The 24,608-nt window shown below is 40.1% G+C and overlaps 1 protein-coding gene across 1 annotated transcript in view; it reads left to right on the top strand.

The window, feature by feature from the left end:
- Positions 1–24,608, top strand: part of ELOVL4 (ELOVL fatty acid elongase 4) — a 35,641-nt gene that overhangs the window by 430 nt on the left and 10,603 nt on the right. Inside the window, exons 2-3 of the mRNA XM_021392213.1 lie at positions 18,202–18,389; positions 21,110–21,190. Of these exons, the coding sequence (XP_021247888.1) occupies positions 18,202–18,389; positions 21,110–21,190 (269 nt within the window). The remainder of the gene's footprint in view (positions 1–18,201; positions 18,390–21,109; positions 21,191–24,608) is intronic.

The raw sequence follows: 24,608 nt of genomic DNA on the forward strand, positions 1-24,608 counted from the left end.
CGCGCCCCCCGCCCGCGGGCGCTGCCGCGCTCAAAATGGCTCCGTTGCCACGGCGACGCGGCGCGGCCGAGGGGTCGGGACCGGCTCCTCCGGGGGTGCCCGGGCGCGTCCTCTCGACGCGCGTGGGTTCGCGATCCGCTTTAATCCCCCGAGGCACGGGCGGTCTCGGAGCCGCGAGGTGAAGGGTCCCCGGCTGCCCGCGGGCCGGGGTTGCCGCTTCTCTCGCCTCGACCCTCGCAGCGGAGCCTCCCCAGGCGGACGCGTAACTCCGGGCCCGCCGGGGCCGTGGGACGGGGTCGGGGCCGGGGCGGCCCAGGTAAGCGAGGCCCTTGGTTCCCCCCGGAGCTCCGGCAGCCCGGGACGTGCGCGGCAGCCGGGAGCCGTCTGACAGCATCCCTCGCGCTTTGCAAATGGTGGAGTTCAGCGATTCAGCGAGGAAATGGCTGTTACCATCGCTGCGGGAGCATTTCATTTTGTATTGAGTGCGTCGAGGGTCGTTCTGCTGTATTCCGATTTCAGTGCGCTCAGTTCTCATGTTGACACCCAGCGCAGAAGATGCTGAAGGAAGAAGAAATGCCTTGAGATGTGGAGCAGTGTGATAAGAGCTGTCGGTATGGGGACAGCAGATGAGGCAGTAACTCGCCCCGCTGACAGGTTGCAGGTACTGCTGCGTGTCGATGGCGGCCTCAAGCTGGTCAGTAAAATGAGTGGGGTAGAGTTTCTGTTCACTGCTACCGTGAGCGGGCCTGCGCAGCTGACAGAGCAATAGCACCTCTCTGGATGTTTCCATCACGGTTTAGTTGGCTGCGCAATGATGGGGTCTAGACTAGTTAGATGTAAACCTAGAATTGCATGGAGCGCTCTGGAGCAAATGTTTGTGGCAGGCTGCTAAGGAGAAGCATGCAGCCTTGGCTTGGGCCAGGAGCTCATACTGCATCAGCAGTCGTTGCTTCTCTGCCCCCCTCCACTTTGCCATCTGCCAGATAACAAACTGATCTTATGTCATAGGTGGAGAGGCTTGCTTTTTTTCAGAAGCTGCCTTCCCAGCCTATCCATTGGCTCTTGACATATTTTAAAAATTATTAAACCTATGTACTTATTCATTTCTTCTTTAACTGCAACCTGCAAGATATGAGATCAAATGAAAATGCTTGCAGCAGCAGTAAGTTGTCAGCTGTCAGTGCCTGCTCTGCCTCTTGCTGCATACAGTTGTTGGTAGGTTCCCAGGTACTGCATGGAAGAGCTGCTGTTCCAGCCCATCAGTAGCATTTTTGGATGGATGGAGATACAGATATGGGCACTAAGTTGATATCTTTATAGATTACTTGCTTTGTTTGGAAAAGAATCTCAAGTTCTCATGTATTTCCTGAACTGACATTTAAATCTATATACAGAACACATTTGTTGTAAGGAAAAGAAGGGGAGGTATGAAAAAGGAAGTTTGTGTAAGGAAGGTAAAGATAAGTTACTTACGTTGGTACTACATGTTGAGCAAACTTTTGTTTCCTCTTTTGTTGCTTAGGAGAGTCTTAAGTGGTAGGATGTTCTTGTGATGATATCTAGAACATGCTCAAGTCTTTGTTAATCCTATGCAAAACTTTAAATTATTGCGCTAAGATCAGTAGTGTTGCTGTTAACACAGGAATCCACTATAATGAAGTGCATTGATTGCATTTTGCATAAGGAGCTGAGTGTTTTTGTTCACATTCCAAATTTCCTGACTCCATGCAAGGACAGTTTTGGACAGAGCCTAAGTCACCTTGTACTCATGTTACCAGCCTTGTTTATACCCAGCAGTCTGTAAAAACAAGGTCCTGCTGTGCTTCTTATGGCTGGGTGTGGATATATGAAACATAATATCGTGCGATGCAGTTACAGTGTAGCTCCAGATAAGAAAGCGCCATTATTGCTATGTAATAAAATCATATTTTAATGTCAAAGTTTTGCTCAAGTATGCTCTCAGTTTGCAGCTTTTCTGCATGTGTCTTCATTCAGAACAAGATATTGTGTCCATTTGTCGTCTTTGAGTAAATGTATGTTAAAATCGTGAATTTGGCACTGTTGTGTGAATTCACCTTTGTGTCAAGAGTGGCAGTGATGTTGCTCAACAGCTGACACAAATTATGGCATGCAAGACCATTGCCTAACATTCAATATCATTAAATAAAAAACTATACCACGCAGCAAAGTTGCTCAACGAATGATGCCATGCAATAGCATTACACAATAAATCATACTGAAACACTACTACACAGCAAAATTACACAATAAAATGTGAAGAAATTTTATTCCCACTACTACTCCTACACAAAGGCTTCTCATTCATATAAAACTATTTGTTTTCCAATACTTGCTTCCATCTTCTGTTGGATGCCTAGATCCATCTTTCTCCCTCTTCTCAATGCTCAACTAGTTTGTCCTGCCAGCAGATGTTTTCTTCTGTTATCCCAGACTCCTGTGATGGCACTGTATGTAACTGTGCCAGAATGTCCCACTGAGTATTGTGTTGCTTCAGCTTTATGCAGTAAAGATTTGGTCTTTTCCCACCCTGCTCTGTGATGTTTAAAAAGCAACCAACCCTTTCTGAGGTCAAAAAGCGTCTCAGAAGACTGGATATCTAATAAACCTAACTGGATTATTTTTTTGATATGTCACAGTTTTTAGCATTAAGTATTCTATCCAAAGTAACTGCTATTGGGCTTGGAGTTTTTTTGTGTTTTTTTTTTTCTGGTTGTTTTGGTTTTTTTGGCTCTGGTTTTGTGTTTAATCTTGCATTTGGGAATGGTTATCAATAGTCTGTCTTTTCCTCCATGTTTATTATTCAAATATATCTTCAGCCTTAGCAATGCTTAAATGTGTTTTTTCTTGTTAATTTATTTGAAATACATATTTTCTTTTTCTCTGCTTCCTTGACTATCTTTTTAGACCCCTCTTCATGAAACACTGACAATGGATTTTAGGTTATCTTCATCTGAGAAGGCTGAAGGAGATCATTTAGGAAGCCGTACATTTTAAAGGGAGGCAGAAAGGGCAAAAACATTATGAAGGGACAAAAAAAGATGATTGGGGGAGCAATTATTATCAAGAAAGATGATCTAGGATATTCCATGCTATTATTCCTGTAAGGGCATGGGAGCAGTCATGTGTAATAGATAGGGCAGGGCCTCTTCTTTCTTCTGGCTCAGATAGCTGGTTGGGGTTAGATCTGGGCAGGAAGGATTAAAGGTATGATTAGATGACTGAGCAAATGACTTAAAGGGAGGTTCCAGGCTGAGTCCAAGAGAACTATTAAGATGAATAACTAAGGACAAAATCCAAGAAAGAATGTGGAAATCTCAAAACATGGATGAAGAGACCGCTGACACTTAGGGAGGAGGAGTAGGAGACTGTCCTGAAAAGGAAATCTGTGAAAACCATTATCAAAAAGATGTATTTTAGAGGAACAAGTTAATTTGAATGTATTGAGCTAAAGAGCAGATGGATTTACAGACTTTGGCTGAGAACGATTGTTTTTGGAGCTCCAAAGGAAGCAGGGCCAGCCCAGGCCACATGGGACTGCTTTGGAACAGCACTTATTTACAGCTGTTGCAGTTAATAAGATTAGACTTTTTCCATCAAGAGGAAAGAGAGGCAAAAGATGCTACTTAGAGAACCATCCCACCATTGAAGTGGAAGTTTACACCTTGTTCAGGAGTGACATCAACAGTATCAGTTGGGCCAGAAGTGTAAGGGGATGAGGACAGGGAATATGGGGGAAACTTATAGCTACTTGAGTTAACACTGATCTGGTGGAGCTGCCTTCATGGAATTCTAATTGCTGTAAAATCTTGTGCTGGGAAAGTCTTGAGAGTACAACTTTAAGTAGGATTCTACTAGTTTCTTTTTCAGTCTGGGAAACAGAACTGGAAGAAAACACATTTCTTCTTCTTCCCTAATTTTTTAGCCCATGGAGAAAGTGAAAATGATCAAATGATCCTGAATATTTATGCCTGGAGAAAGTTCATTGGGGTGGGATTATTTGAGTGAAAGCAGGATCTTGTTGTATTGGAGTATTTGTGCCAAAACTGGAAGCCAGAAGCATCCTGATGAAGGTTCTTCAGAAGCATCCTGATGAAGGTTCTTCAGAAGCTGAAGGTGGGGAGAGAGAATGAAGAATGAGACGAAAATTCTTGCAGTCTGCTTCACAGAAGGAAAACAGAACGTGCTCCTAAGTTTTTGGAGCATCAGACTTGGTGATTTGGTACAATACTTGATTTGCAGATGCAGTTTTCTTCTTAAAGAAACAGTTTTTTGATCTGTTACCGTGACTGTGTAAAACAAGGATTAGACAGGAAGATCCACACCAGAAACTTGAGAACTGGGTAACTGTAATTGGGTTTGACTGCCTTGTGGCAGGAGCAGCATTTGGAGAAGTTGATTGCAGAAATGAAGAATGCTAAAGGCTAGAACACACGAATCTGCTGTCAACTAAACCAAAGAATAGGAGCATCCCAATTTGCTTAATTTGCATTTCATTAAGTATCCCACTTAACTGCCTATCAGTGAAGAGACTTATTTTATGTAGAAAAAACAGCTGTTGGTTTTTTGGGGGGGGAGAATTTGCTCGGTGTTTGAGGGAAATTTCACACGTTTCATCATCCTCAGATATCCAATTGCAAAACTCAAAAGAGAGCAAATCAGAGCAAAACAGGTGCAAGAACCTTTGGAAATGGAACATAATTCAGAAAAGTGTCTTCCTGAAGCGGGAGTTCCCATGCAGAGGTTTTGGATCACCAAGCTTGAAGAAGTGGAGCCTTAGGGAGTAGTCTGAAGCAAAGCTAATGATGTGAGCAAGAAGCTGAGATGCAGTGGAAGGCTTCAATTTCATAAAATGAAGAAGGAGAAGTTACAGGTAATCACCTGCAGGTCTCATCTCCAGCAGAGAGATGAAACAAGAAAAAAGCCTTCAGAGCACCTGCAAGATTGTGATACAAACTTCTGTTTGAACGTTCATCAGTGTAGTCCAGAAGCAAAAAAGACAGGCAGAACAAAATGACAGAAGGAAGGGATGATCCTATCACGAAAACTGGGTAGGAGAAGAACATAACTGAACTTCTGAAGATCCCTTTTCAAGGTTATGTGTATAGCATGTCTCAAAATCTTCAAAGGATATATGAAGTTACTATTAAATAAGACAATACTATTAAAGTAGTTTCCTTGAAAAAGGCTGGAAAACTAAACAGAATTTAACCAAGCTGATTGCAGGACCTTAGTATCTACTGTAGCAAATCCAAATGACTGGACGTTTAAAATTACAGCACATCATGAACCACTGTTATGGAGCTCTTGGCAGATCACATTTCTCAGCTGAGGCCACATGCCATTAGTGAGGTGCAAGTCAGCATGTTGTGCAGTAGCCATATACTGCAACAAGCGGGGAGGAATGCTCAAGCAGTTGAAATACCTTTGGTATGAAGCACAGATGTTCATCCTGGGGACTGCGCTGGTTGCATACATTGATGGAGCCCAGGAATTGAACTGTTATTTGTAGGTGGTTGTTTCTGATTAGTGAAACTTGACTATGAATTGATTGTGGTAGTCGTTCTATATTTATGCTGTGCTCATGGTTATGGTTATAGCTGTGGCATCCAGAAGAGGCTGTATCAAGCACAGGTATGTGTTGTAACCAGGAAAGACTGTTAAAGGCAACTTAAGGACAGCCAGTAGAGAAAGAGGTAGGTTAGAGATGCTTCTAAGGACTTGAAGATCAAGGGCCATGAGATGCGGGTGAAGCAAGATTCTCCTTTTGCCAGTCCAGACAGATTTTTGGAGTTGTTAGATTCACATGGAAAGAATTAGGAACATTCAGATGAAAGATGGATGAGTGAAAAGGCTCCAAGCAGACACTGAGAAAACTTTGGGAGGAAGAATTTGCTAGGATGCAACATTAGAGTGAAAAGGTTGTAGTGTGTGCTGAAGAGCTTTTGAATTGAGATAAACTGGGGCTGGATGACAATTAATTTAGCTAAAAAGAACTTGCCACAGAAAGAACAAGAGGTCTGACTTCTAAAGTGTTGGTATGATCAGAGTGTGCCTGGAGTGCAAAGTTGGGACAGTGTGTTTGTAAGGGCTTTGGACAGTAAACTGCTGTGCTACGGGGCTTTCAGGCTGTATTTTATTTAAAACAAAGCTGAAGCTACCATGGCATTTAATAAGGAACTTGCTTTTGTGTGTGAGACAGACTGACCTCTTTGGAGAGATGCAGATAGATAATAGCTAGTTTCTAGATCTTATTTAGGTGTGATGTGAGTATAACTGCGCTTGATTTTGTCAATACTTGAGTGCTTCTCAGCATATGGACTGCAAGGACTTGTGGCATTTTACAGACAGAAATTAAGGTGGGTATGAGGCTCAGGCTGCTGAGGGTCAGACAGCAGCCCTGTGGGGATTCTCAGGATTGCAGCCAGTATAGCAGGTAAAGCAATAGATAGCTGCAAGGCAAGCCCAGAGCTACATTGAGTGCCCGGTGTGCTTTGCATTAAATCCCATTGTGTGAGCTTGGATCTCAAGATAAACATGAGGTAGTTTACCTTCCCTTCGCAGAAGGTGTGGGGTAATGAACTATCTCAATTTGGCTTGTGTTTGTTGCAAAACAGTGGTAGGCCTGTGGGCATCGACTGCTTGGGGTTGTGTTGAGCTAACTCGCTTGTGACTAGTGCTCAGCTCCTTTCTTCATGCACTTGGTTTTAGTGGCTAGATCCTTAACTCCTGCCCTGGAATGCTCTCTCTCTTGGTGGCATTGTGTCTGCCTGTACCGCAAGCTCCTCACCTGGTTTACTCCATCCATCCTCCTTCCACCTGCACTCCTCTGTTTCAGCACAATCTCAGATTCTGACAGTTTGGTTTATATCCATCTTATTTTCGTCTTTCTCTTTCTGCATTCTCTCAAAAGGGCCTTTTTTCTGTATCTTGTTTGTATTATGCTTCAGATATTATGCTTTACCACGGTATTTTCCTATGTTGTTATTTTTTTCCTGCATGTGAATATCATCTCCTCATATCCGGCTGCCAGTTACAGCAAATGTGAGTGATGGGTCTGTTGTTCGTCATAAAATATTGCTGAAGACATTTATAGCCCATTTCTTTCATCTTGTCTGTTGAGCCAGTAAATCTTCTCTTTGCACAAAATTTTATTGTGTCCTTCTTTTCCTATATCATAATTGTGATACTTCCTTTTAAAATGGTTTAAGATACCACTCTACAGGAAAAAAATAAAAGGAAATACAGATGCTAGCTTGAAAAGTTGAGCTGAAAATAAGAGACTGCCTTACTGTATTTTCTGGGTTTGCATGTAATACTTAGTATTTTGCTAGGAACAAATGTGTCACTTTGAAGTACTTCATACAGTGTGCCCTGATAGGCTTTGATACTTAGGCCAACTTTTCTTTTATACTGTCTAATCACAGTTTCAGTGATCTATGATTTTTTGATCAAGAGTGAGAAACTATTTTAGAAACCACTAGGGGAGATTAGGTTGGGGGTCATATGTGACCATGAAAGGTAACCATGGAAAGCAGAGAGACTTAACTGTGGCAATCATTCATTTGGATATGGCATTATCTAGCAGCCAAACTGATCGTTTTTCCTACTCATGTACTTAGTGAAAGACTCAGATATTTATAATTGTTCTGAACATCTTTGAACCAGAGAACACTTCCTTGTTCAGTTCATGTTTTCAAAAACAGCATTTCAAGGTTTGTTATTTTTTTCCTAGATTTGTCATTGCTGATGTTGAAAGCATGTTGAGGAAGCAAGTTCTAAATGGCTTGCAGTGTTATTCCTCTGTGAGGGATTCTTTTGTGGAGGCAGATGAGCTAACAGAAGAGCTGCTGTACCTTGCTACTGTAAATTTTACTTCTGCCCTTGAATTTGGAAGATAAGAGCTAATACATTCTAATATCTTCTTATGCAGTTGTACTCCAAACAAACTTTTGACCTTGTTCATCCTTCTGTAAAACCGAGTTAGTGAGCAGCATCCTCATGCTGATGCAAACAAAAGCAGGCAGTTTTATCAGAGGGATTTATTGCGCAGCTCCTTGCAAACGTTCTCTGGTATCTCTCTCGTATTTTTTTTTAATAATAGATTTCACTTGCCATTCCTGGTCCTCAAATATGTTTGCTCACTGCATTGAGGAGTCTCTAAATGTGCATCTGCAACCCCAAATCATTCTTAGTTATGAGAACAACAATGTAAATTGTTTACAATCGCTGTGTAGTTAAGCAACAGTATGCTTCTGCTGTGTTAGCATATCAGCAAGATATCTCAGTGCTGCACTTAATGTCCCATTAGTGCCGAGTGTGTGACATCTCTCTACAGTGGGCAAGGCCTTGCAGAGATTTTAATGTAAAGGATTATTAGTAACGGTTTATTTTTCAAGGATGTTAGCTTCTATCTGAAGGAATCTAATACAAATCCGGCTATGGAGAAAATCTATTCTGTGGACATTTACCCTTTGCCATTTTAAAAACCACAAATTGTACTAGGTGGGCCAGTACACCAGTGCAGACTGGAGTATTGGCAACACTGAATGTGAGCACATCGTATGCTTGTATTACTGCTTACTAATACTCCTACAGGTATTTTCATTGTACTAAAAGACACAGCATGATTTAAAGAGAAATTTTGATAAAGAAAACATTGCAGAAGGAAATCTCGTCACAGTGTATTTTATGTGGCGTACTTATTTCTGTAGAATTACAGAGATGCGTGCTCTGTACCTAATTCATAAAATTGCAGCCTGTGTTTTTTGTTTGTCTATTTTGTTTTTTGTTCTCTTTGCATCTGTATCTTGTAACCTCTCAGAAAAGGCATGCAGCTATCACTGCGTTGGGAATGCATCTTGCTTTTGTGATGCTTGGGAAAGTCAGATTTGACAAATGAATGAAAGTAAGCCTTGAGGGCTTATTATCTCGCACATCTTGTGTAAGCTTTAGCAAGGATTATATTTTTATTATTCCTTGAAGCAGAGTTTTCACAGTCCCCACAAATAATCATAATCAATGGAGGAAGTAAATAAAAAATAATCGGAACAAGGCACTCTCGCTGACTTGAAAATCCTGATGAATTGGTGAATTGATGTGGCTCCTGAGCTTAATTTCATTACTATCCTTGTCTTGAGACAAGTGTGTCCTGCAATTGCTGTGTACAGGCTCAAGGGTAATATGATACTAGTGACTGAGTTATGGGAGTCTCAAGAAGACTAGGATGCTAGTTACAATACCAGTTACACCGCACTTGACCTTATAACAACAAAATGGGATTATGCGACCTGTTACTTTAATGGAAGTTTATGAAATATGCATATTACCCAGGTGTTTAGTTGCTGCAGGAGATGTTCTTCATAGCTATGTGGTATTTTGATTTTACATCAGGTTCATGCGTTGCTGTGTATAGCTTTATATAAGGCTAAGCAGTCAATTGCAAAGCCCTGAAATATAAAGGAAAACCACAGCTTGTTGCATGCAGTACCCATTAGTCTTGTCTGTAGCTCTTTTGGTTTGGGGCAGACACCTCTCATTTCTGGATGGAACAGGATTTGTACAGTTTTGTCTGCAAACTTCTTAAATCTAGTTTTTTTAGTGTTTTGGGGGGAGGTTAGGTTTTTTTTTTTTTGAGTACATTTATTATTTGTTGTGCTATAGAAGAATTTTTTTTTGTCTTGCATCTTATCTTGGTGTTTTGTAGCTTTTTATAACAATAACACTTGGCCATGAAATTTTGATGTTTCTTTATTCTCAGCCCAACCATATTCAGTGATTGAACTAGATGACCCTAGTGGTCTTTTCCAACCTTAATGATTCTTTGATTCTATGAGATTAATTTGTTCTTGTTAAAGCTTGAGCGTAGACAAAATACTTGACTCACATATTCCTGTTTATTCTCTAAGATCTAAGTGAACATGGCATCTTTCTACCGTTGTGTGCTAAAAAGGGACTGAAATGAAGCCTGCTATTGTGCTCCCTTGTTGGAAGCATTGTCCATACAACAGCAGACTCTTTAGCAGAGTCTGTTGTGATAGGACAAGGGGAAATGGTTTCAAATGAAAAAAAGGAGAAATTAAGACTGGGTATAAGAAAAAGGTATTTTACAGTATGGGTAGGGAAGCACCGGAACAAGTTGCCCATAGAGGTGGCAGATGCCCCATCCTTGGAGACATTCGAGGTCAGGCTGGATGGGGCTTTGAGCAACCTGATCCAGCTGTAGGTGTCCCTGTTCATTGCAGGTTTGGTGAGCTAGGTGACCTTTAAAGGTCCCTTCCAACTCAATTCTATGGTCATGCATGTGTATATGATGGCACAGAGCTCTTGCGTGAGGAAGCGTGGCAGCAGCTTGAGTGGCACAGTGGTCATTTTCTCATCAGACAGGTGTAAGGCTAATTTCAGTGGTTGGAGACTAGCCAGAGTAGAGCTATGGAAATGGTTAAAGGTCTGGAAAATATCCCTTTCAGTGAATACGGAGAAAAATGTGAATGATCTGAAAGCTGCTTATAAGTACACAAATGAGAGGGAAAATAATGAGTCTTCAATCTACCACAGAAAAGTTTGATTAATTGATTGCTTCTCGCTTAATTCTAATTTTTGCAGTAATTATAATTAACAATTTATAGCATTAGAGTTCTTCTGCGTTCTCTGCCTCTGGAAATACATACCAAAAAGTAAAATGAGAAATTCTTCTAAGGGAAATATCCAAGCTAAAACAAATGAGTTAAGGGAGATTTGAAGGCCTTTGTTTAGCAGAATATAGTAGATTGCTATGTTCCTCTGCTAAGTACAGGTATCTTTGACCTGTCAGACTCCTTAGAAATACCCGCAGTGCCAGCAGACTGCAGGCATTGCTGAGTGTGATGGGTGAGATAAAGGTAAGAAGCATAAACTGGGCATTCCCAGTGTCCTAGCCCTTCTGCTTTTCTGCACTGCCCCTCCTGGGAATCCATACAGACTTTTTGCTGACTCAGGCATGATACGAGCATGTTTGCGTACTGGCTTTAGTCCTTTATCATAGGATTTTCCATGAGGAAGGTTGATAACCTGAGGCATTTGAGGACTAGAGTACAATGAATACATGTAATAAATAATCTGCATCAGAACAGCCAAGCTAATTCAAGAGCTGGAGGACTTTAAAAGAATAATTCATTTCAAAGTGTATAGATGCTCTATTAAAATGACAATAAATAAATGCATAGAAATCTTCTGTTTCAGTTGGTATTAAATCCACCTGTTTTGAGTGTGCAATTTGCAGTCTCAGCTTGTGGAGCCCATGCAGTTCTACCGTTTTAGAGGTTACATTTGTAGCTTCAGTTGTTTCATTTGTGTGTTCTGGGGCTTTAGTTTGTCAGACTAATGTGGTGGGTTTTGCTTATTTGTTTTTTCTTGGCATCTCCACAAATTGGTAACAATAAATTCACTGCTCAGTGATTCTGATGTGTTACTCCAATTAATTTAAAAGCCTGGGGTCTAACCACAGAGATGTTTACTTGAGCTGAACTAGTCCGCCAGTGGTTATATAGCCACAGTGAATATTTTGTTCAGTTGTAACTGTTTATAGGGCTGAGCCAGTGGTTTTAACACAAAGGCAGGAAGAGAAATGTGTTATATAGAACATTATTAATCATTAACCAGAAATAAAAAGTAGGGAAGAACACTGGAATACTGTGAAGGAATTTAGTCTTATAGCTTTGTATGCATCATGTTATAAGGTGCATGAAGGTGTTTCTCACGCGTTTTCTTACAAAATGAAAACGCAGATCATACCTCTGAATTGTAGTGCTATTGGAGCTGACCAGATAAGTGAAATTGTTTGACTAATAACACGGTATTGTTCACAGAGCAGCTAGATACTACTGGTTTGCCTTCCTGATCTTGCAGAATCTAAATTTAACTTCTTTAAGGAACTCTTTCTCAAACATGTGATGGGGCTTTGGAAGGGCTTCTTGTTTAAAATAAACAGCATGATCTGCAGAGAACTCTCACTGCTAAGAACCACTTTTAAACAGCCACCATCATTTCTGCAGTGTCTTTAGAAATGTGATTGGACAGATGGATGTGCTGGATTGGCACTGTAAGTGTCTTTGCGCTCAGAATAGTATCAATAGCTATTAATAACTTCGAAAGGCTCTCCAGATAAATTAGTGAGTAGCAACCTTATAGCTAAGGAATACATACGTTGTTAAGCTAAAAACTTGCATTGATTGTTTTTCTTTTTGTAAAACAAATATGAATGCATAGAATTTCAAAAGTAATGTATTTTAGTTGTATTTCCTCTAAGGTAATATTAAAGAAGAGATAGTCACCATTGTACCAGTTCAGGGGCTCTCCTGATAAGTGTTCAAGTTACTGTGCTGTGCATTTTTTTGCTTATTTTAAAAGTTTGTGTTTCTTGATTAGAGGAAAAAAAAAGATCATAGGCTCAGTAATATACAGAAAGTGTAACCACCTGAACTCCTCTCGACTAGCAAGGAAATGCTGAATCACACATAATAGAAGCATTTGCTTATTACAACGCATATAGCGTGCTTCAAAGAAGCTTCTAATGATTTTAAATCCAGGTCACTGTCAGTGCAGCCTTATTTGTGAAGTTCATCTTCTTTTGCCTTCCATATTTCAGTGTAGGTATATAGGTTAATTATGTCCTGTTCAGATATTGGCAGGTAGAATATTCAGTCCTTGTAGTGGTTCTGCTCTTGACCTTGCATTTGAGGAAGAAATCCGAGCAGTTTATGCATATATTTCCTGCTAATTGCCTCACACAATAAAGATATAAATCCTGCAAAAATAGATGCCTTGAAGCAATTTCAAATATGCATGTTCTCCTCTCTCTTGCTGGCTTTACAATGTGAGAATTAAAAATGTATATATGCAAAATGGCAGGTAAATCTCGTGCATGTGAAGATTTCATGTTCTTGCCTTACATAACGTGCTCCTGCTAGAAAACTGCTGTTAAGAGATGCCTTACTTTACTCTGGGTTCACTTCACAATTGAGTGCTGCTTTAAATGTTTGGTCCAAAGCTTGTACCACCTTGCAACAAAGCACTGTACTACAGGTTGTACCATCATGGCAATCATTTCATTTGTGATCAAATTAGAATCTGGGTCTTAGGATTTGAAAGACAAACCCATTAATCCCCTGAAAGATTCAGTCACTCTCTGTCAATCCTAATCAGGTGAAGGCATTGCTCATTTTGCTTCAAGGCAGTTGGAGGGTTTTGTGTTTTTTTTTTTTAATTCGGGGAGCTGGGCTTTTTGCTTTTGGTTATTTTGTTTTTCAGGTAATAATGCATCTGTTACATGTAAAATAATGCAGGATTTCATACCCTTGTATGTCCTTTTAAACTATCACAGTTCTCTGTAGTTTGCAGAAATCATTTGTGGCCATCAGCACCAGGGAATAAATGTGATACAAAATTCTGCTGTTTTTGCTAAAACAAGGGCGGGGTGAGGTTTTTTGTTTTTACGTTAGTATTATTATTATTATTATTTTGCGTAGCTTGGAAGCTTTGTCACTTTAAACAGATGACTCAATTTATCTTGATCTGAAAGAGTTTATCTCACTTTCCCTAAAGGAAATTTGGGAAAAGGGTGTGCATGTAACTGTCTTCTGTATAGAACATGGGTAAGAAGGCTTGCCCAGTAAACTGGAAGAAAATTGTTTTTGTAATGCTTTCTGTGCAGCAAGAACGATATGTTGAGCTGATCTAAAACTTAACAAGTTACTTTGTATTGTCCAAGCAAAATCTTAGGATGAATAAGTTTTGTTGTTTTGTGTTGTTTTTTTTTTGTTGTTGTTGTTGTTTGTTTGTTTAAAGCTAGCAATTTCTGGGATTAATATTATCATGTTTTCTAACACCATCATGCTAATGAAAAGTAACCAGATACAGTATCTTAAATGCCCTTAAAATAAATACAGTGCTTCTGTTTTGATTATCTGGGATACACTTCAGAAGTGAACTGACTACTGTAATATTGAGTCTTCCCTTCATACAGATGTTCTATATTGAGAATGTTATTAATTATCCTAGGAGAGGTCAGGCTCTAATGCCAGTCAGGCACCTTCCCTAGGCAATGAGGTTTGCAGTCCATAGCACCATACCAGCAAGCTATGCCTTTTGCAAATTCGGACCTTGGAAAGGATGGTGCCTGAGCTGTGGTGGTTCACAGACCAGGAACCCCATGCAGAGCTAAAAACATGCAGGTATGGAAGTGTGAAATCTGCTTTTATGCTGAGAGACTTATTTAAGTATTTCTTTAGGTTATTTTCTCCAGGAAAGTAGGTGAAATAACTGTTGACAGTTCCGATGAAGCGTGAGGAGGAGCCCACTTGCAAATGGGCTTTGGTAAAAGATTTCATTGTTCCCTGCTCCTTCCTTTCACCTACAGGCCAAATCTTTGTCTCCTGACACAGAAGGAGATCTGAAATAGGTTATGCTTTCTTGTTTAGAGCAGTGGGTAATAATATTCATCTCCTGGGCAGAATTCATATCTTCCACTTTCATGTCTTCAGAATCATCGCTTTAGCAGTCAGGTTCCCATGAAATGCCAGGTCAGAAAATAGAAGCCAGATTCACTGTGTCCTTGCCTTCTTATACTGCTTAAACAACGTAAGGAGACTGGGAAAGCCTCTTGCTTTTCTTGCTCTTTATATTTTGTGCACTATAGTGTCTGAAGCAAGATGCAGATTTGATTAAAGCTTGTCACGTTGACTATTCCTGAACTGTCTCTTAATTAAGAAGTGAAATCTTTCTCCTTGCTTTGCAGAGATAAATCTCTGCCCACTGTCTCATTTCATGTAGAAGATGAGGATCTCCTTTTCTTTGTTTTTATTAAATGGTCTTACTGTTATTTTTAAGCTCAGATTTGTTGAGTGATCACTAAAAGCAAAATGAAATTAAATTAAAAGGGAGATCATAGTGTAAGAATTGCAACACAGCAGTGCCATTTCAGTTTCAGTAGGTAATATCCTGTAAGGTGTGGAAAATGGGGAAGTTCTTTCTGTGTCAACTCACTGTGCTATACTATACAGCAGTTGTTTTACACGGAGTACATTATATTGCAATAGAATTGTCTGTCCCAGGGACTTGCTGAAGTAAAAAAAGGCAACTTTTCTCATTTTCTTCCATTGTATTTCACTGCCTCTATTTTCATAGCCAGATTTTTTCCCACTCCTCCCCATGCTCCTTGCCCTGTTTGCCCATGGCTTCTTTCAGGGGCTGCAGTGGTAAGTCTGACTGCCATCACTCTGGCAGCATCCAGCTTGCTGCAGGTTTCCATGCACAACAATACTGCCTCTCTCTTGTTTGTCTCTTTTATTAAAGGTCATAATGAAAGCAGAAAGACTAGTTTCTATTTCTTCTTTTCCACTTCTTTTTAAGACTGATGGCTTGAGTCCTAAAAAGCATTGTATTTGCAATTTGCAGGGTAAATACCATAAAATCAACAGGAAGCAAGATGAGTCAGTGCCATACATGCTGTCTTTCTGTAGACCACAATGTGTGGGATTTATTAGAAATACAGAAGGTCTCCTGACATCTGCTTCTAAAAAAAATGGTTCTAATGTATGTTCTTAGCCACCAAGGTAATGAGAAAGAAGTGGAGAAGGAGGAATGACAGTGCTGTCCTGTTTCTACCTCATTGCATCAGAGTTCTGGGCAAAACAGACTCAGTCTAGGGAGATTCCTGTAATTTATTGCCTATTGATAATAGGCCAGAGCTATGAGAACTAAAAGCAAACTACAAACACCTTCCTCCTGTCCACCCTTACCTACCTCCTCCCCACAAGTGATGCATGGGAATGGGAAATGGGGGCTGTGATCAGTCTATAATGTTTAGTTTCTGCCGCTCCCCCATGGTCACTCTCTGCCCATGTTCCACATGGTTCCCTCCCACGGGATGTTGCCCTTCCCAAACTGATCCTGCGTGGGCTTGCCAAAGCCTGCTGCTCTCTCCCAGCACTGCCCCAACACGGCTCTGTACCACAGGGCCCACTCTTCAGGCACTGCTCTCCACAGCTCCCCACAGGTGCAGCTCCCCCAGCCCTCCCACCCCACCATGGGCTGCTCCCCGTGGGCTGCAGCTCTGGTCTGGGCTGCTCCTGTGGGGGTATCCAAGGGCTGCAGCTCCTTCGAGCCTCATCCACTGCTGCACCACGGGCTCCTCCGTGGCTGCTCAGTGAGATCTGCTCCATGTTGCCCCAGTGAGTGCATGGAGCGCCTCCTGCCCTCCTTCAGCACTGACATCAGTGTTTGCAGGGCTGTTAGTAATGGAATAGCTATTTTCTATATATTGCTATAGCCTATATCTATATCTCTATATATGGAGATTAATCTTCATAAGAGGGGCAGAAGGAAACACTGAGAAATTGAGGAAAGAGACATTACTGTAGTCACTTCCATCCTTCCTCTGTGGCAGAGCCATCTTTTAATCCTGAATTCACTGGTTCCTCAGGCCAAGGATGCTTCTTTTGGCATAGATCCAGGAATTAATATAGCTAATTTTGGGCCCTAGAGAATGCGCAATGCTAGACTCTAAGTTTAAAAAAAAAAACATTGTCTCCAGTATAGTAGCATAGACTGCTCTAAATTGAGCCATCTGAACTGTTCTATCTAGTATTTTTTCAATTATGTCATTACTAGTTTTTTTTTGTCTGAAACACATCAGACTGATATGCATCAAATAGCAAAGTTATTTGACATCATATACCATATATAAAGTATATATAATTGGAGACATTTGATGCCAGATTTTAAACTAACACATATATTAACTTCATCAGCATTTTGCCAAATGTATATGTCTTCCATTTGAAATGGTTCTCTTCAGTGTTTTTATAAACAATCTAGTCTAAGGACTGAAATGCATACAAAGTAGGTTCACAGGTGATATTAAATTGGGAGGAGCAGTTGATTGCCTTAAGAGAAAATAAACCTTGCAGAGAGTTCTTGAGAAATTTAGGGACATGGATGTTGGTCATGGTGGTGATGGATCTACTGCTAGACTAGATGACCTTAGTGGTCTTTTCTAACCTTAATGATTCTATGATTGGAGGGCTGGGCAATCAGCAACCGCATGAAGTTTAATAAGAGCAAGTACTGGATTCTGCACTTGGGACAGGGCAACCTCTATGTACAGTCTGGGGGATGCAGGAGAGCAGCCCCATGGAAAAGCAGTCTGGGAGTTCTGGTTGAGAGGAAGTTGAACATGAGCCAGCAGAGTGCCCTGGAAGCCAGAAGGGCCAGCCATGCCATGGAGTGCATCAGGCCCATCACTGCCACCAGGCAAGGGGAGGGATTGTCCTTCTCTGCTCTGTGCTGTGTGGCCTCACCTCAGGCACTGGGTGCAGGTTTGGGCACCATTATATAAGAAGGACACAAAACTGTTAGAGAACATCCAAAGGATTTAGATGAAGGATCTAGAAAGTAAGACTTATGAGGAGTAGCTGAGGTTCCTTGATGTCTTCAACTTAGAGAATATGAAGCTGAGGGGAGGCCTCATGGCAGCTGCAACTCCTCAGGAGGGGAGTGGAGGTGCAGAGCTGAGCTCTGCTCTCTGGTGACAGTGACAGGGCCCGAGGGAACCGCATGGAGCTGTGTTAGGGGAGGGGCAGGTTGGGGTTAGGAAAAGGTTCTGCACCAGAGCATGAGTGAGTCCTGGAACAGGCTGTCCAGGGCACCGGGCACAGCCCCAAGCTGCCTGAGTTCAAGGAGCATTTGAACAGTGGTCTCAGATGTAGGGTTTGAATTTGGGGTGGTGCTGTGCAGAGCCAGGAGTTGGACTCAGTGATCCTTGTGAGTCCCTACTAACTTAGGATATTTCTGATTCTGTGAATGGTGTTGAATTTTTGGTTATATTGCTGCTGCAGTCACCGATCATTGTAAGTAAAATGCTTTTTGGGGGATTACTGGATTGACTTTGGGCTACCTGCTAGATTTTTTTTCTACTTTTTTGGATTGTATAACAGGAATGTGGAACTTGTTTAACTCAGTGAATCTCTGTGTGAGATAATGGGATTCTTTTAAATTGTTTTCTTTAACTCTTTTAGAATGAGTATGTTGTGTTTCTGCTACATGATGCAGCTATTCCAGGAGAAAATAATATTTAATGAATGCAATGCCTAAAATGATGATGGAATTTGTTTAGAGTTTGACTCCTGTTTGCTTCATCCTCTCCAGACAAACGTGTCGATGATTGGCCCTTGATGCAGTCTCCATTTCCAACACTGACAATAAGCACTATTTATCTCCTCACTGTTTGGCTGGGCCCCAAATGGATGAAGACAAGAGAGCCCTTCCAGTTACGTTTCCTGTTGGTTGTTTACAACTTTGGAATGGTTCTACTCAACTTCTTCATTTTCAAAGAGGTGTGTATGCATTCTTACAGGAGGGAATTCCTACTAAGGTTTGAAGGCATCTACGGATGCAAAATTGAAATAATCTTATGCATTTATAGTGTCTGTTGTAGGAGCTTTCACCCAGATTTTTAAAACTGAATTTGTGTTTGACATGCGTATTTAGGTAGTTAGGTACATTGCATTTGTGAATAAAATACCTAGATGGATATGTACAAAGAATTTGTACGCTATCTAGACCAAGATCTTCTTAGATTTATGTTAGTGTAAATACTGTACAGATTAACTGGAATCCATAAAGATTTAAGTGGAATTATTTAACAGTTTGGAAATCATTTTACCAGGATAGTGTTCCAGAATTCATATGATCCTAAGGAGTAGTTTATGTTACTGTGATTTTGCTCATGTGGGTTAAAGGTCTTCCTGAAAGACTGTGAATCCTGGAAGATTGTGAATTTACAAGATGTATTTCCAGAAATAAGAAAACACATAATGCAGTTAAAATTACAGCATTTCTTTTCAAGATGTCCTGTTCTGCACTTTTACCAGGAAAGCAGGAGTTTTCTTTATATTGACCTTTCCCCAGAGCCTCAATATTAGTTGATTAGTTGTTTTTAAGACATAATTCAGTAAAACTAATCTTAGCCATAACATCTCACTCATCATTTTCTCTAAATTTTCTCCTTGCACTATTCAGATGTGCAATAAAATAATACGGATAACACAGAATTTAATGCTTGCACCCAAGGATAATTGTGGAAATTGATAAACTTGAGGAGGTATCTTGGCAGGTTAAAACTGAAATTCCTCTGAAATGAGTTCACTGCTTTTTTTTTTTTTTTTTTTTTTTTTTCTATATCTGTCTCTTTCACTTTTTCTTAATCAGTTTGTATTATCCATAAGCTGAGTTATGCCAGGCTTGTGGTCAGTTCATGTTCAAAGCTCTGTTGCTTATGGGATAATACATGTGTTTGTGTAGCATTTCCAAACCGCTTAATTCATATGCAAATGAATGTAACTGCCCCAGCTGCAGACAGAGGTTTTAATTTGCTGCTGCTTCGACTGGTCGGTTGGCTGTTCAATGGATTTTGAACCAAGCAAGCTGTTGTTACAGCACTTGTAATAAGAAATTACTTTTCTCAATCTTAGAGACTGATACAAGTATTCAATTTTTAAATGTTGTCTTTAGCCAAGTAACTTCTACTTCAGTATGTATGAGGTTTATATTACCCATATACTCCTGTTGCAATTGTCATGAGTAATGTAGTTGATACAGGTAAAATGATACTGTATTTGTATTTTGTGAATGAAGCTTCCATACATTGCTAAGAATAGAATTTGAATATGAATATTTGATAAGATCCATTGGTCTTGTTTTTAAATTTAAATGCAATTTAAATATTCATCCTGATTACAAAGCACATTGGTCACCTTTGATAACGTACATTAAAATGGTGAGTCCATAAAATGCTGGTAGATTTTCCAGTCCAAGACTCTCATATGTTGGTCTCAAGTTTAGATTGAGATTTAGGTGCAAAGTTATCTTTGAACATTCGGAAGTCTTAGATGCAGAGCACCATTTTGCCACAAAATTGTGTACTTCTTACTCCATTTTGAAGGAATAGCTGCAGGCTAGTGAAGTAAATTTATTACTGTCTTTGCCGAATGAACTTCGGAGAAATTACCTAATTATCAGCAGACCACAGTAGAAATTGGTTAGTTTCTATAACAGTGCACACAAAACTATTCTGTTGTTCTCTGATGTGGTCAAATGTGCTCATGACCATGTGGGACCACGCGGGAGAATAGTGATTTTACAGTAGCTTGTAAACAGGCTTAGGTGACACAGGAATAGTTGAATTTCTTTCTTGGGATCTCTGTTTGTTTTGGAGATGTTCTTGGATCAGTTTTCTTGCAACAGTTCCCAATTTACAAGTTATGCTATCTTTTTGCACCTTAACAGAGTGGGATTACCTGGCTTTAAACAATCTTGGATCATAACATATATGAACATCAAGATTAAAAGTATTACTTGAACCTTGTACAGCTCTAGGCAAGTGCTCTTCTTTCTAATGGAAACTTGCTCAAATGTCAAGTTTATCTTTTCCTGCTTTGATTATTGCAATACACTTTATTTGGCATGTCTCTGTAGAAGCCACTTGATGTGCTTTAGGCCATTCCTCTTGGCACAAAGTGGAGCAGTTCTCTTCATGCAGTGTCTCTCAATATGTTTTATGAGTGTTCAGCATGGGCAGTTCAGGGATTTTTTTCTGGATTTTGATTGGTACATTGTTCTAAGAATGGTAGATGCAGATTGTCTAATCCCTGTCTGCTGGAAAGAATTCTTTCTGTTCTAATCTGTCACAACATTTGTGTTTCTGTCATTCTTAGTGAAAGCAATTAGGTCTCTTTTGTTTCTGAATCTAGAGCCCTTTGAGGGAAGAACTGTGTTTGAATATCTTAAGGTCATATTTGTTCAGGACTCTAATTATCTGGTGAAATACATGCAAGGAAAACTAGTACTTTTAATTTAATAGGAAAAAATGAGCACTTTGTTAACAGATTGTTAAAACTAAATATCGACTTTCTTCAATAGTGTTATTAGGACTGATTAGGATATTTTAAGTACTTCTGTTCAGGTAAGTTTGATGTAGCAAGAAACTTGCTGATAACTGTTTTGAACTTGGTTTATATAGTATCTTTCCCCTCATGTATGGCTTTAATATTTTTAGCTGTTTTTGTCGTCAAGAGCTCGAGGGTACAGCTATGTCTGCCAAACTGTGGATTATTCAGATAACGTTTATGAAGTTAGGGTGAGTATTTCTTTTTCATTATTATTATTGGTGTGTATGTAATATATAACACTATGTTCTATTTTAAGTTTTGTCTGACAATAGTGTTTCCAAACTTGCGCTGTCAGCCACACTGTATCCCGTTACATTCTCTGACTGCTTCAGGTTTGATTACATTACACATAGCAGGGTTAATTACAAACATCAGTGTGTTTGCATTAACTTTCATCTGACTGCTACAAGGAAGCATAGTCTTAAAGATACCATCCCTGGCTTCAGTCCTGGTTGTACAATCCAGAATAAACTTTGTATGCGTGCTTTGGTTGCCAGCCTATGCTGCAGTTTATGATACGGCGTAACCACAGTAAAGGTGTAGTTCTAGATCAAAGCAGGTAAGATTTGTCAGCATATACTGTGGCTGTACTTCACTGATACTGGTGAGGCAACTTTTTGTCTCCTTTATCATGTTTGGCATCATGAACTCTTGCTAGCTTCTGGCAAGTGTTTTATCACTACATTTCATTGCAGAAGCTTAGATTTCAAATGTGTGTATTTTGGAAAGCATTCAAATTAAAATCAAAGCGCAGGTGCTTGTTAACTTCAGTGATACTGTTGACTAGCTCATGTATTAAACCTTATCTGCCAGCAGAGCTGACTCTTGAGAATCTTGCAGCTGTCCTTGCAAGTTTCATCCACTACAGATTATAACATGTTCCTGAAAATGCAGTGAAAGCGTGTTATGGTCTAAGTACTTTGGATGTTTATAGCATGTCTTGAAAAATATGTTTCAATAAAGTGACTGTTCACAGGTACTCAAACTCCTGTGTAAGTGGCATGAGTGGTAGTGAGAAAGACAAGTTTGTGTCTTAAAACTTTTGTATGATGGCTGATATTGCTGAACAGCAGTGATAGTTGCCTGTCTTTTGTCTTTACCACTATTGTGCATTCACTATGTTGTTCACTTAAATACTTCAGTTTATTATTTTGTTTAAAAGCAAATTATTAAAGTATAAAAAACGCTTGAGGGTTTTTTGTTGTTGTTGCTGTTGTTTATTTGTTGGGATTTTTTTCAATAGACAGGCAAAATAGAATGCCCTGCTACTCAGCTGAATGATAGTGAGGGACTGTGGTGAAATAAATTAAAGGAATTTTTATTATTGTTAAGCAGAAGAGATAGTGACAGTTTGTACATAAAAACTATATAATAGCCTCACTTTTAGGCACACATGAGAGAGATAGTTTCTTTGTTTCCCTGGTTCTTCAGGGGATATCCTTCCATGAATTTGTATGTTTTCTTTAAGTTTATCAAGCTTCTGATGTTCACTGACAGTTAATTCTCTAGTTAGTTTACACATAGTGTGAAGAAGTTGTTCCTCCTACTTAGTGTTTTGAACCTCTATCTATACCTGTAATCTCATCTTGGCCCCACTGGCTCTTGTCCTACAAGAGGCAGTGGACAACTGGAGCTAGCAGGGGGTGGAAACTGGACTTCAAAAGTGCAGAAATATCTTCCGGATATAGTAGGTAGCCATCTTACTGACTGCTGGTGGGATGTTGAGGATTGTGTTTCATAATTAGTTTTTTTAAAAAAAAAAAACACATTCATAGTAGAGAAAAAATGGGGAAGAATCCCCAACAAGGGCTTTTGTTGGAGCTGGAGCTGCATCTTGGAGGAATATTTTGGTTATCATTTCAGAGTAAATAAAAGCAAATAGGTGAGATATAGGACACTCTGAAAGTAATACCTCCTATTTATTTGCATGGAACATACAACAGATACAAAGAGCAAAATAACACTATTTGGTAGAGCACATTCTCAGCTGCAAAGCACTGTATTTCAACATATTCACCACCAATAAGCCTGCATTTTCACCAGTGATGAACAAGAGCCTGCATGCCGTGCTCATAAACATCTGTACCAGTGAAGGTGACCCACTGTTTCTCAGCTGCTATGATGGCATCATTCCTAGGAAAATACTGCACATATAGCCAATCAATATTTCATCAGCCCAAACAGAGTAAACTCAGAAGGTGCCAAATCTGGACTGTGTGGTGGGTATGGTAAAACAGTCTGGCCAAGTTTGGCATTGTGCTCCTCAGTCTTCAAACTGATATGGGGCCTGGCATTATTGTGATGCAAGGGAAAGGTTGTCTTCTTCTTTGGCCTAACACTGGATGTTTGAGCCTTCAGCTTAGTCAGCATTGCAATGTAGTGATCAGATTTTATGGTTTGTCCGTGTTTCAGGAAATCCAGAGGGATCATGCCTTTCCTATCCCAAAAGACAGTGCACATCACTTTATCCACTGAGGGCTGTGTCTTGAACTTTTCCTTCAATGGACAATTCACATGTTGCTACTCCACAAACTGCAGTTTGGATCCCCACTGGCAGTGGTGACACCATGTCTCATCACTGTTAATGATGCAATTCAGGAAACCATCACCTTCAGCCTCATATTGGTTCAGTAGGTCCTGACAGATGGCATATAGTGTTCTTTCTGTTCCTGTATGAGCATTTGTTGGATCCACCTGGCATAAACTTTGTCACCATTGTTTCCAAGGCATTGAAGTCAATATTAAGCTCAGTATACAGTTCCCTGTTCATAATCTGGCAATTTGTGCAGATGAGCTGATTGAAACACTCTTCTTTTCATGGTGTGACAGCTCTGCATGGCCATCCAGAACAAGGCTTGTCTTTCATGTTACTGTCACCACTGCTGAAACACGTCACCAACTGCCTCACTTTGCTGATCTCCACTGTTTAGTCTCCATAAATGTTCAGCAAGCCTCAATGAATGTCACAGGGTGTCATTTTTTCTGCATGGAGGAATTCAGTGGTACACCTTTGCTTCATACGCACTTCCATGTTAGATGCCATGTTATCAGACTTCCCCTCTGCTGCCGTCTGTCACACAGCAACAAAATGTAACAGAATATTGGCGGAAAGGCTCAGCCTCTACCTCCATACTACCAACACTCGCCTCTGACATCGCTGGCCAACATAGTAACGTAGGAGACATTAATTTCAGAGCAGCCCTTGTAAATCCAGGCAGTGGAGTGCTCCTTTGGATGCTCCAGTTTGTGAAGTAAAGGATTTCCTAATTCTGTGTAAATTAAGACATTTTAATGTCTGTGAGTAGTCACTTAGACCCTCTGCTTATGCATGTGTGTTCTTGTTTTGCAGAACAAGACTGATCTATTTTGTTAGTATTTCTGGAGAGCTGAGAATTAGACGTCAGAATCTGCAGTGAATTAGTTTTTCGTTTTAAGTGTACCACTTGCAATCGCAATGATGTGTTATGGCTGTAATTGTAGTCTACTTGCTTTTACTCGCATTGTTTATATGTGTGTCTATAGATCAAATAGTTTTCTCATACGAAATAATAATAATTTAAATTTCTATGAAAAGGGAACGTGACTTTTAATAAAATAAACCTCATG

This window comes from Numida meleagris, chromosome 3, assembly GCF_002078875.1.
Source record: "Numida meleagris isolate 19003 breed g44 Domestic line chromosome 3, NumMel1.0, whole genome shotgun sequence".
NCBI classification, from domain to species: Eukaryota; Metazoa; Chordata; class Aves; order Galliformes; family Numididae; genus Numida; species Numida meleagris.